We start from the raw sequence: 11,810 nt of genomic DNA on the forward strand, positions 1-11,810 counted from the left end.
ATTAGAATCTTTTATCTGCATTAATGTTTACCATATACTAATACTGCAAACAATCAGTTCCATATTTCACGCAGTTCTGCTGCCAAGTATAACATTTACATCAGAATGAGTCATTATTGTCGCCGAATAAATTGGACTTTCACAGACGGTGGTGTCAGAAGGAGTGACATCGGGTACTTTCTAACATCCCGACTTGGTAGTTCACCAGCCAACTTTACCGTAAAGTTCTGTAGAATATTGGCCAAAAAGAGAAATATCCTTGACTTAGCCAACACTTCACCTGGACAACCTCTTCTTCCAGATCCGAAACCTAAGAAGCTGCAAGCAGTAATAGCAAGGGTGATAACTGTAAGTAGTAATAGCAGGGGTGATAACTGCAAGCAATAATAGCAGTGGTGATAACTGCAAGTAGTAATAGCAGTGGTGATAACTGCAAGTAGTAATAGCAGGGGTGATAACTGCAAGTAGTAATAGCAGGGGTGATAACTGCAAGCAGTAATAGCAGTGGTGATAACTGCAAGTAGTAATAGCAGTAGTGATAACTGCAAGTAGTAATAGCAGGGGTGATAACTGCAAGCAGTAATAGCAGTGGTGATAACTGCAAGCAGTATTAGCAGGGGTGATAACTGCAAGCAGTATTAGCAGGGGTGATAACTGTAAGCAATAATAGCAAGGGGGATAAGCGCAAGTAGTAATAGCAGGGGTGATAACTGCAAGCAGTAATAGCAGGGGTGATAACTGCAAGTAGTAATAGCAGGGGTGATAACTGCAAGCAGTAATAGCAGGGGGGATGACTGCAAGCAGTAATAGCAGGGGGGATGACTGCAAGCAGTAATAGCAGGGGTGATGACTGCAAACAGTAATAGCAGGGATGATAACTGCAAGCAGTAATAGCAGGGGTGATAACTGCAAGCAGTAATAGCAGTGGTGATAACTGCAAACAGTAATAGCAGGGATGATAACACTCGACTTTCTGTCTGCTGGTGACGGGCATCTTAAGTTTAATTTTACTGCTATCAGCGGTGGTGTAATGAAAATTCTTTGTATGATCTTTAACCTTATTCTATTTATGGGAGGAGTTCATTGATGTTTGCACACTTACCAAAGGCTGTACACTTACCGTAGTCCGAACACTTACTGTAATCTATACAGTTACTGTAGTTTGTACTCTCACTCTGGTGTACACATTCACCGAGATGTGTGCAAATACACTGTAGAGTATAGACTCACTGTCATGTACGCTGTGTACCATAGGCTGGAGTTTTATTCTTAAATTCATTAAAATTCAGGATTGAAAAATCTGCTTCGTGATGGATTTGATCAAGAAACTGCCCATTCCTCAGGCGATAATCTTACCAACTAAGCTACATTATTTATTAGACCTTATGAGCCGCTATATCGGCTAGAACATGCACTGCACTAAAACTTGCTTTCTTGGCTCTTATTAGCGAGTTTAGCTATATGGATAGTTCCGCATCCAAATTAGTCATTGGCAATGTGCCAGGCTAATGGCAAGTGACTACATTACCTGTCACTGTTTATAAACTGATTTTTATACCCGGGCATTGCTGGGCATTCGGCTAGTAACATAAAATAGGGAGATGGACAAATGTAGGTAAGCACTAACTTTTGTCGCAAAGGATGGTCGCGATCCACCAATTGCCCAGTTGCATCTAGAAACCTGTCAGGTTTGACAGTAAAAGGATCCTCATAAGCCTCAGGATTGTGAGCTATATAGTAGGAATTCATCAGAACAAAAGTATTGGCTGGAACCTGTACGAACATATATCATCACACTTAGAGGTTAGCCAACACATAAGAACAGACACGGACATGTGGAAACCTCAAGTTTAACAATGTAAAATGGAAAATTTTAGCAGAAATTTCAAAAAAAGCTCTAGCAGTAGAAGTAAGATTATACAATAGACATCAGTGCTGGTGCAAATGTTAAACTTCAGTTATTTCTCTAGCTCAAGTACGTCTTAGAGGTTTTACAACCATGAAACTAATATATTTGATCACTTCGGCTAAAATATAACCTGTGATATCTACCAGTAATGGCATAAGCCATATATTGAAGTAACCTTATATCCTGACACTGCGGTATCTCGTATGGTCATGTGTGGAACCAGAAATGGCAGCTGAGTCAAGTATCTGAAGTGTTCAAGAACATATGACTCCACCTGTGGCAGCTTGTCTCTGAAAGATCAAATGGCAGTGCTTGCTGTCATTATGAATGCGGTATTAATATTCACAATGTTTTGGTAAGCTACATGCAGCTCTATGCCTATGTATCACTGTTTCTATATAACTTTGTGTTTATGTAGCTTTGGGTCTATGTTGCTCCGTGTCTATGCAGTTCTGCGTCAATGCTGCTCTGCGTCTATGCAGCTCTGCGTCTATGCAGCTCTGCGTCTACGCAGTTCTGTGTCTATGCAGCTCTGCGTCTGCCTGCTGTATATAGCTCTGCATTTATATAGCTCTGCCTTTAAGCATTTCGGTGTCCGCCTAATCATAGAGTACTAACAATTTTTTCATTTTTCAAAATACCGATCAACTGTACATATTTTGGCCACGGGGGCCACTCAAATTTTATAAAAATTATCATCATCATCTTACAAAAAAGATTTGGCAATTTTGTGAAAAACACCAAAAAACCAAAATATTCGTATTCATATTTTACTGTATCGTTTTTATAAACAGAAGAATAAATTGTATTAAGCTGATTTTCTGTCAAAAAGGAAAGACAATTCTCTTTTGTCAAGCAAAGGAAGAACTGTTCCTGGATAAAGCACATTGCCTTGGATTGACATCCAAAGACAACACTGTGACATTCAGCTAACACATAAAAGTTAAAAATGCTCTAAAGTTGACCCTTACTTGTCCTTGAGAGTGATTGTGTGAGTTAGTTCAAACTGGCTGTCAATCTCCGCTTGTAACCTTTTTTGTAATGTTGGATCATGCAGAAGGTCCAAAAAAATTTGACGTAAGCTCCGCCCACTCGTCTCCAAACCTGAGAATTAGAAGTTTAACACTGATGAAAATGCCCTGTTATAAAATAATGCATTTTATGGACATGGAGCTGTTGCATATCATTGAATGAAAGGGTTTGCTGACAGTCTATTCTGTTTACAATATCTGAATGACAGCGTTAATCTAGCACTATTAATCTGTCACCTCTGAGCCATGGTAATGAAAACAGCAATATGACAGCGACTTACTCTCACAGTGTAGGGCACGAATCTTATAACTTCAAAAAGTGGGATGAATAAAAAAATTCTTTTGGCCTTTTATCCATGTTGCTCGCAGAGGGAGCAATTACATGAGAGCTGTTAACAGAGATATTGTAATAAAAGAGGAGAAAACTCCTGATGAGATTACAGTGCTACGGTAACTGTAAGTGAATCTGTGACGTTTTTCTGTCTGTTGCTCACCAATTTTATTGTCTGTCAATGCTCGAAGAATCACTGCATTTGGACTGGAATGGGCACAAAAATTTGTTTCGGTGTGTAGTGCATTTGGCCAGATACCATTAGTGATTTGACGATGGGGATTAAATCACCCTTAATTACCAACCCTGTGTGTTCAATGCTTTTAATATTTCCGGTGTTTATCCTTTTGAACTAAAGTGATTAACTGCGGACGTTATAATTGATAAGCCACGTTGTTAACTGACATCTAGATATTGTTCTGCATGATTTTATTTTGCTGAACTATATGAATAGCTCTGCAATTATTTTTAAAGATGGCAAAAGGTATGTGTCAGTAATTTTTACTATAATAAGAGCCGTGTCTGTCTGTCCAAAGCCATGCTAAAAGCGTCAGGAAAAAAAGGGAATCAGAGACCAGATATTCAGTTTCTCCATCAAGCATGCCACCATCTGCGCCACTTAACCACTTGTTGCCTTGCAGAGTAATTATGCACATACTTATTACACCTGATGATCTCTCATGGTGCACATGACTGACTACTAGTGCAACATATCATGTGAAATGTGAAGAAACACACATGAAACAGCACGTGAAATAGCACAAGAAATAGCATGTGAAATGTTATTTATCTTCACGGCTGATATTCTTCATACTTACTGCCAAGAAGTTATTGATACTGACTACTAGTTGGAAAAACTTTTAGCTAAGGTTGTTAGTATGTATTTGTGAAAAGTTATCCCTGCCTAAGGTTCTAGTCTTTAGAGGCAGAGAGCTGTTATTACCTACCTGCATAAGGTTATTACCTAAAGCTTGTATCGTGAACCTGTTGAGACAAATTACTACCTACCAGCAGAAACAAAGTTGAGCATTAGACCCTTCATATCCTCATCATCTAGCAAAGGTTTACCATCTTTATCTAGCTCTTCTTGTTGGATTTCAATAAATTAGTCCAAACATCCTCGCTTGTTGCTGGCATCAAATGAAGCCTACAAGTTGATGTATCGATAAAGTATTGGTAAAGTATTAATAAATTGTTGATAAAGTGTTGATAAAGTGTTGATAAAGTGTTTATAAAGTGTTGATAAAGGATTGATGAAGTGTTGATGAAGTGTTGATGAAGTGTTGATGAAGTGTTGATGAAGTGTTGATGAAGTGTTGATGAAGTGTTGATGAAGAGTTGATGAAGTGTTGATGAAGTGTTGATGAAGTGTTGATGAAGTGTTGATGAAGTGTTGATGAAGTGTTGATGAAGTGTTGATGAAGTGTTGATGAAGTGTTGATGAAGAGTTGATGAAGTGTTGATGAAGTGTTGATGAAGTGTTGATGAAGTGTTGATGAAGTGTTGATGAAGTGTTGATGAAGTGTTGATAAAGTATTGATGAAGTGTTGATGAGGTGTTGATGAAGTGTTGATAAAGTGTTGATGAAGTGTTGATGAAGTGTTGATGAAGTGTTGATGAAGTGTTGATGAAGTGTTGATGAAGTGTTGATGAAGTGTTGATGAAGTGTTGATGAAGTGTTGATGAAGTGTTGATGAAGTGTTGATGAAGTGTTGATGAAGTGTTGATGAAGTGTTGATGAAGTGTTGATGAAGTGTTGATAAAGTGTTGATGAAGTGTTGATGAAGTGTTGATGAAGTGTTGATGAAGTGTTGATAAAGTATTGATAAAGTATTGATAAAGTATTGATAAAGTATTGATAAAGGGCTAATAACTAGCCATATACAGATGACCATTAAATTTAACAATTTATATGGAGATACATGAACACTTCCTCAAACCATGAAAACAGTTAAAAACACTCAGACGCCATTTATTATAATGCAAGACTAATTTCATTCTGTGAGAAAAAATATTTTTACTGTTAAATTTAAGAGTTTTTTTTATCAAATGTACCTTTTAAGAACAGTTTCTTGCCTATGCTCTTTTATGTAAACAAGCCAGTCAATATGCCAATTTTTTTCTGATTGGTCAAAGGAAGTAATTTATATACATTTTTGGAGCTTTTGAGTTTGTATATTTGTAAGTTTGTCTCTTATGGAAATTGAGACACTTGGAGTTAGAGAGCTGAAAATTGGCATGTAAGATCCTTGAGAGAATAGGAACTTAACAGAGAGGTTTGCTAAGGTCAATGGCAGCCTTGAAGGCCGATTACTAGAGCCAAAGTAGTGAATTAGCTTGAAAATTACTAAAATCAATGTGCTTCTATTTTAAGTTTGGATTTCAATAAATTTTCTAATCAATTTCTGCAAGCATGTTTTATTATGTGCAAAAATAGAACAACAGTTCAAAATAATGTGCAATATTTCATATATGAGCGCGAGTTACGCAAGTTTGACCTTGTAATATACAAAGGTTATAAAAGAGTTAAGTACCTGTTTTTATCATAGTTATAAACGAACCTTCAGGATACACAAGCTGTCCGTTTTCAAAAGCATTATTAATGTCAATGTGAAACCACATAAAAGGTCCAATTTACTTTCATTACAAAAAAGAAAGTTTTATTCAATGTTTATTTACTTCCATTAAAACATAAGTTTTTGAATTAAAGAAAGTCAAAAAAGATTTTATGAAAGTAAATTTGCTCCCTTAATAAATCCAGAAACATGATGCCTTTAAAGAAGAAAACCACATCTACAAAATTATATGAAACACACAGAAAGAAGTAGCAGAGAAAATTTAAATCACCAGAACATAAACTTAAGAGATTTGAAGAACATAAAGAAAGAACTATAAGACTTCAAGATTTTGACAGAAGGAAACTCTAGAACAGACAGTGGCAAAAGTTAAAGAACAAAGTTTACAAGTTTTTCCAAATAAAACTGCAGAAGAAATTGCCAACAAGTACATGTATAATACTGAAAGAATTCGAATTGCACTACAGTGTCGAGTGAAACAGTTCAAAAAAGTGCTTTATAATGCTGCTTAAGCATGTCAAAATAAATCTATGGAAGAGTTTCTTGAAAGTCTTGAACAACAAAGAATAAGAGCAACTCAACAGAGACAGAAAGAAACTGTTAATAAAACATCAAAATAATTGCAGAATAAGAAAAACAAGAAAGTCAATAATTTCTGGTCAAATGACTAAAGGATACAAACGCTTGAAGCACAAAGGAAAAAAATACACTTGAACGATATGGTGAAATTATTGCATGGCATTTGTGTTATTTATGTTGGGTGTTCAAAGGTTGGAGGTCTACAACACCTGCATGTATGGGCTTTGAAAGGTTGGAGGTCTACAACACCTGCATGTATGGGCTTTGAAAGGTTGGAGGTCTACAACACCTGCATGTATGGGCTTTGAAAGGTTGGAGGTCTACAACACCTGCATGTATGGGCTTTGAAAGGTTGGAGGTCTACAACACCTGCATGTATGGGCTTTGAAAGGTTGGAGGTCTACAACACCTGCATGTATGGGCTTTGAAATGTTAAAACCAAAAACATTGCTCACCATAAAGTTCTTTAAAAGCATCTCATCATGAGAAACGAATAATCGGTGATTATAAAACCAATTTTCTCGCTATTACAAATCTTTTTATTCAAAGTTGAAGTATAATGGTTAATGTATTAGCTTACATCTACTTCATATACATGTACATGCATATACATCTTCCTTTTTCACAAATTGTGAATATCAAAAACATACCATCTCTTCTTACATATTTACTTTGCACTGCCATTATGACAGAATGTGTAGCATTATTAAAATTAACACTCTGTTTTACAAAATGAATATGGTTAAAAGAAATTAAGACAGTTATTGAGTTTATTCCTAGGAAACACTGGGTACTCTTGCTAAGACATAATAATAATAATAATAATAATAATAAAATAAAACAACTTCTGCAGCTCATGTGTTTGTATGCTGAAAGACCTTTTGACCTTTTGACCTTTTGTGCTAAGGTTATTGAGATTTTTTGGTTGATAAGTCAGAGATTCCATTAAAAATGTCGGAATTTTTGTCGATGATTAAAGAGAATAGCCAACAGCCACCGAGTTCAGAGTTCAGAGTTCAGAGCTCACCTATTCATGTAAAAAGGCTAGTTGACTTGCTCCAAAATGATTTGGTTTGCTGAAGCCAGAAGGAATTGAACTTCAAATAATTCACGCTCTAATAAGTTGAACCAATGAAAGCTTCATATTTTCATTACATTCTGTAAATTTTGATACTTGACTATTGTTTATTTACTCTCAGATCAAAATAAAGTTTAGCTGTGTTAAAGTTAACATACATGTAGTTACATGTAACTTTATATTTAACATAAATTTAACGCAAAGTTTAACAGTTTAACATAGTTTAAAAGTGTAATTAAATCTATATATAAGTAAATGCTTTATGCTTAATGGCTCAGTGAAACATTTATATTTATAAACATTCACCTTTGCTTCATCTATTCGTGTTTTTATGAAGTCATTAACGACTCCCCTCGCTACTTCCAGCTTTCTATGGGTGTCTCGAAACAAGAACTTGAAATGAAAGAGAAACGGGAGGGCATCCAGGACCGCCCCACTCGACAAGGGAACTGTTCCTTCGACTAGTCTCTCACTCATTTCATTAATCTTTTGGCAGACTTCATCGTCGTAGGAATATTTCTCACCAAACATCTGAATTAAAATTTCACTTTACAGCTGGCTAAAGGATCGTGAAAAGCAAAATGAGGTTCTCAAACAGAAAGTAGCAATGAGCAGACAACTCAAGGTTCTTTGTTAATCATGACAAACAAAAGGTTGAGGAATTCAACTAAAGTAAAAAACTGTGAACACAAATAATAAAAGTTATACCATAATTTTTTTATTTGAGTTAGTAACATCAACAAAATGATGTTTTTTTGTTACATGTTAAAGGAAAAAAGGAAAGACAGAAATCAGGAATTATTGAGTGAGTTGAACAAACGTGCTTTAAGGTTGGTAATCTATTGTAGATTAAAGTATGGTAGATGAGTTGGGATAGTGAATTGAAGGTTGTAGTAACACAAATTTCATGAGCTGAAACATACGATGGTGGATACAATATGTTGGATATAATATGTTGGTGCCACAGAGTAATAAAAGATGTTTATCATAACGAAATGATATACATGTATGTATACCATATATGATATGAAATAAAGAAGTTCAACTTCTGAGCACCTTGAAAATAATTTTAATTTTAAACTTTTGACTATGTTTAGATATTGCTTTGCTTTCTTTTCTGAAAACAACTTGTTTTCCAATACTCACCTGGTTCCACTTTTAGTAAGGTTGGTGCATTTAGGGCTAATAATCAAAGATTAACATTTTGATACCATCTCAACTCTGACCTCGCACTGTATTGATACATGGTACCGGAGAACAGTCCTTACTCACCATAGAAGCAATAACACAACACACATAGCCTGTGCTCAGCTCTGCCGCATCTATCACATGACTATCTTTTTGGTGAATGTCATCAATCATATCTTTTATTGTTTCTTGCATGACATATTCCAGATCTGCAATGCCTGGTCCATAGGCTTTCATAGCCTTAAAAAATATGCGCCGCAGCATAATTTGCTCATCATTCAGTGTCTTCAACATAAAGCATATCATGACAAGAAATTTTGATTTACACTAATCCAGACATCTGCTAATTGTAAGAGTGCAAATCGGATTTCTGTCAGTTATTTGGGAGTTGTCTTCCTAATCTTTACTATGATAAAACCCATATCTGCCTGTCTGTTTGTTTGAAGCCAGGGTTTGAAATTAGAATAAAATATTGCTTCATCTGAAATTTAAGCTCGCGACACTCGGCTTTGCAGACCACAACTCTAACTGCACTAATCCAATTAAGAACAGGCAATTGTACATATAGTAATTCTCTGTGCTTAATCGGCACACTAGACGATGTCTCATGACACACTTGACGTTGTCTCATGACGCACTTGACGATGTCTCATGAAACACTAAACGATGTCTCATGACACACTAAATGATGTCTCATGACATACTTGACGATGTCTCATGACACACTTGACGATGTCTCATGGCACGCTTGACGATGTCTCATGGTACACCCGGACTGTAATGGTACTAGTACATATATAACCATGAAGTTACCTCTGCTACTCTTATAGTTAGGCAAAGAGCGATAGTATTTAAAGTACCTGAGAAATCAAACTTGCTCTTTGCAGACCAGATTTTCGACCCAAAGAGTTTTGCAAGTAATGATGACAAAATGACTTGGAATGATTAGGGTAAGTTGATAGTTCAGAGTACACCAAAACAACAAAATGTCCATGAGAGTTTTGAGATAGCTGTTGAGGAAGAAATACAGTGTTAAAGATTAACCTTTTTAATTTTATTCTTTCTAAAAGCAATGGTTGACTATGAAGATTAATTCATCACTGAGTATTTGTGGACTTTCTAGCAAAATTATAGAAAATACAATACGAATATTTCGTAGCTCTAAATACAATGGGTTTGATATTCACTCAATATTTTACGATTATTTCATTAGCGATGTGATTTTAGTATTTCTAATAACTTAAAATTTTTTGTGCACAAAAACTGTTGAGAAATATCTAGAGAAGTGTTAATATTCTCAATGCTTCACCTTAGTTTAATTAACTTTCTCTTGGGAAAGTAAACCAACTTAATCCAGCAATGATTGATGATAATAATGATAACATTCCTTGTCTTTACTATTATAAGAGCAGTGTCTGTCTGTCCGTCTGTTCAAAGCCATGTGAATAGCAATAGGAAAAAAGATAACCCAGCACAAGAATCGAATCTTGGGTGTCGCATTCATAAACAACCACGCCACCGCTACATCGCGCCACCGCTACATCGCCCCACCGCTACATCGCGCCACCGCTACATCGCGCCACCGCTACATCGCGCCACCGCTACATCGCGCCACCGCTACATCGCGCCACCGCTACATCGCGCCACCGCTACATCGCGCCACCGCTACATCGCGCCACCGCTACATCGCGCCACCGCTACATCGCGCCACCGCTACATCGCGCCACCGCTACATCGCGCCACCGCTACATCGCGCCACCGCTACATCGCGCATTTCACACATTTCTTTGCGCATGAGATGCTGCAGATATGGAAGCATGCCTGTTACTTGCCACTTAACAATCACACAAACTGATGTCATGACTAAACCAAAATTTTTCTCATTTGAGTAGAAATTTTATCAGATTCTAAAAATCTTACAAAATTCCACGATTAAATCAGCCTACATAAAAGCTTGATGAAGACATAGCATTATAGATGAAGATGATAGCATTCTTGAACATGTTAGTAGAGGCAGTTATAATTGACAACTGTTGCAGGTAGTTTATGTTGAACTTTAGGATTTAATTGTTCTAAAAGCCTTGAGCATTTCAGTTAGTCTAGCAACTTGTTCAAGTGTATTTGAAAAATTGAATAAAAAAACATGAATTAGGACATAACGTCAGTACAGAAAGTAATTGTAGAACTAAAGCACACGTATTTGGTTAACCAAGTGTCAATGTGTAGGACAGTTATCAGCAAGGTCATACGGCATCAGCTAATTATAACCAGTACATATTTCAACAATTTATTCACCAGTGGTTAACAGATTTATAGCTTCTACTTCCAACGTATGCTGACGTTACATTATTATATAGCTGTCAGCACCAGTAGATCCCACGACAAGTCAAATTGAGCTGATTAATTCGTGGGCAACAAATCTACCAACTAACAACTAACCTTCTACCTTATAAGCTTAATTCAGTCTACACGTGAATGTGCAAGTTTGCCATCGCTGATAACTTGCTTAAAGTTTGTTCATAGCTGACATTATCTCTGTAACCTTAGAACTTTACAAGGTGGCTGTAGCTCATAAAATAACAAACAACTCTTACCAGAAATAGGTTGCAAATGAAACAGCAACTTTTTTAAGCGTTTGTCTCTATGCATGAGTGATCAGCAAATACTTGGAGGAGCTAAATAAACCACTACAAATTATACATTGGGTAGCTTTCTTTGAGATCTTATAGCTTACTAGTTGACCCAGTTATAGTTTGTCTTGTAGTTTAATAGATGACCCAGTTACTGAATGTCTTATAGTTTACTAGATGACCCAGTTACTGAATGTCTTATAGTTTACTAGATGACCCAGTTATTGAATGTCTTATAGTTTACTAGATGACCCAGTTATTGAATGTCTTATAGTTTACTAGATGACCTAGTTATTGAATGTCTTATAGTTTACTAGATGACCTAGTTATTGAATGTCTTATAGTTTACTAGAGGACTCAGTTATCGAATGGCTTTTAATCAGTTCTACCTCTAATACATATGTACTTTAATAAAAGATTAGTTTGTTAAGCCCTAGATCCAAGTCACTGGTGAGGAGAACCTTTCAGAAGTTGTCATGCTATGGGCC

The 11,810-nt window shown here is 36.3% G+C and overlaps 1 protein-coding gene across 1 annotated transcript; it reads right to left on the reverse strand.

Annotated features, from left to right (window-relative positions):
* Positions 1-113: 113 nt before the first annotated feature.
* LOC137400649 (cytochrome P450 2B5-like) lies at positions 114-8,929 on the reverse strand. The gene is made up of 7 exons (XM_068086981.1): positions 8,777-8,929; positions 7,811-8,035; positions 4,236-4,275; positions 2,881-3,013; positions 2,085-2,199; positions 1,628-1,773; positions 114-318 (listed from the first exon to the last, which is right to left on the reverse strand). Exons 1-7 carry the CDS (start codon positions 8,927-8,929, stop codon positions 114-116), a joined length of 1,017 nt encoding a protein of 338 aa, XP_067943082.1.
* Between the last annotated feature and the right edge of the window lie 2,881 nt (positions 8,930-11,810).

The sequence above is a fragment of the Watersipora subatra genome, chromosome 7 (assembly GCF_963576615.1).
Source record: "Watersipora subatra chromosome 7, tzWatSuba1.1, whole genome shotgun sequence".
Taxonomy (NCBI): domain Eukaryota; kingdom Metazoa; phylum Bryozoa; class Gymnolaemata; order Cheilostomatida; family Watersiporidae; genus Watersipora; species Watersipora subatra.

Excerpts from the sequence above, each read along its gene's own strand:
- LOC137400649 (XM_068086981.1), bottom strand. The coding sequence starts at position 8,929 with ATGAAAGCCTATGGACCAGGCATTGCAGATCTGGAATATGTCATGCAA. Across the intron at positions 1,774-2,084 it reads CCGCAGTGTCAGGATATAAG|GTTCCAGCCAATACTTTTGT; the intron begins GTTACTTCAATA and ends ATGTTCGTACAG. Across the intron at positions 319-1,627 it reads GACCATCCTTTGCGACAAAA|CTTCTTAGGTTTCGGATCTG; the intron begins GTTAGTGCTTAC and ends TACTGCTTGCAG.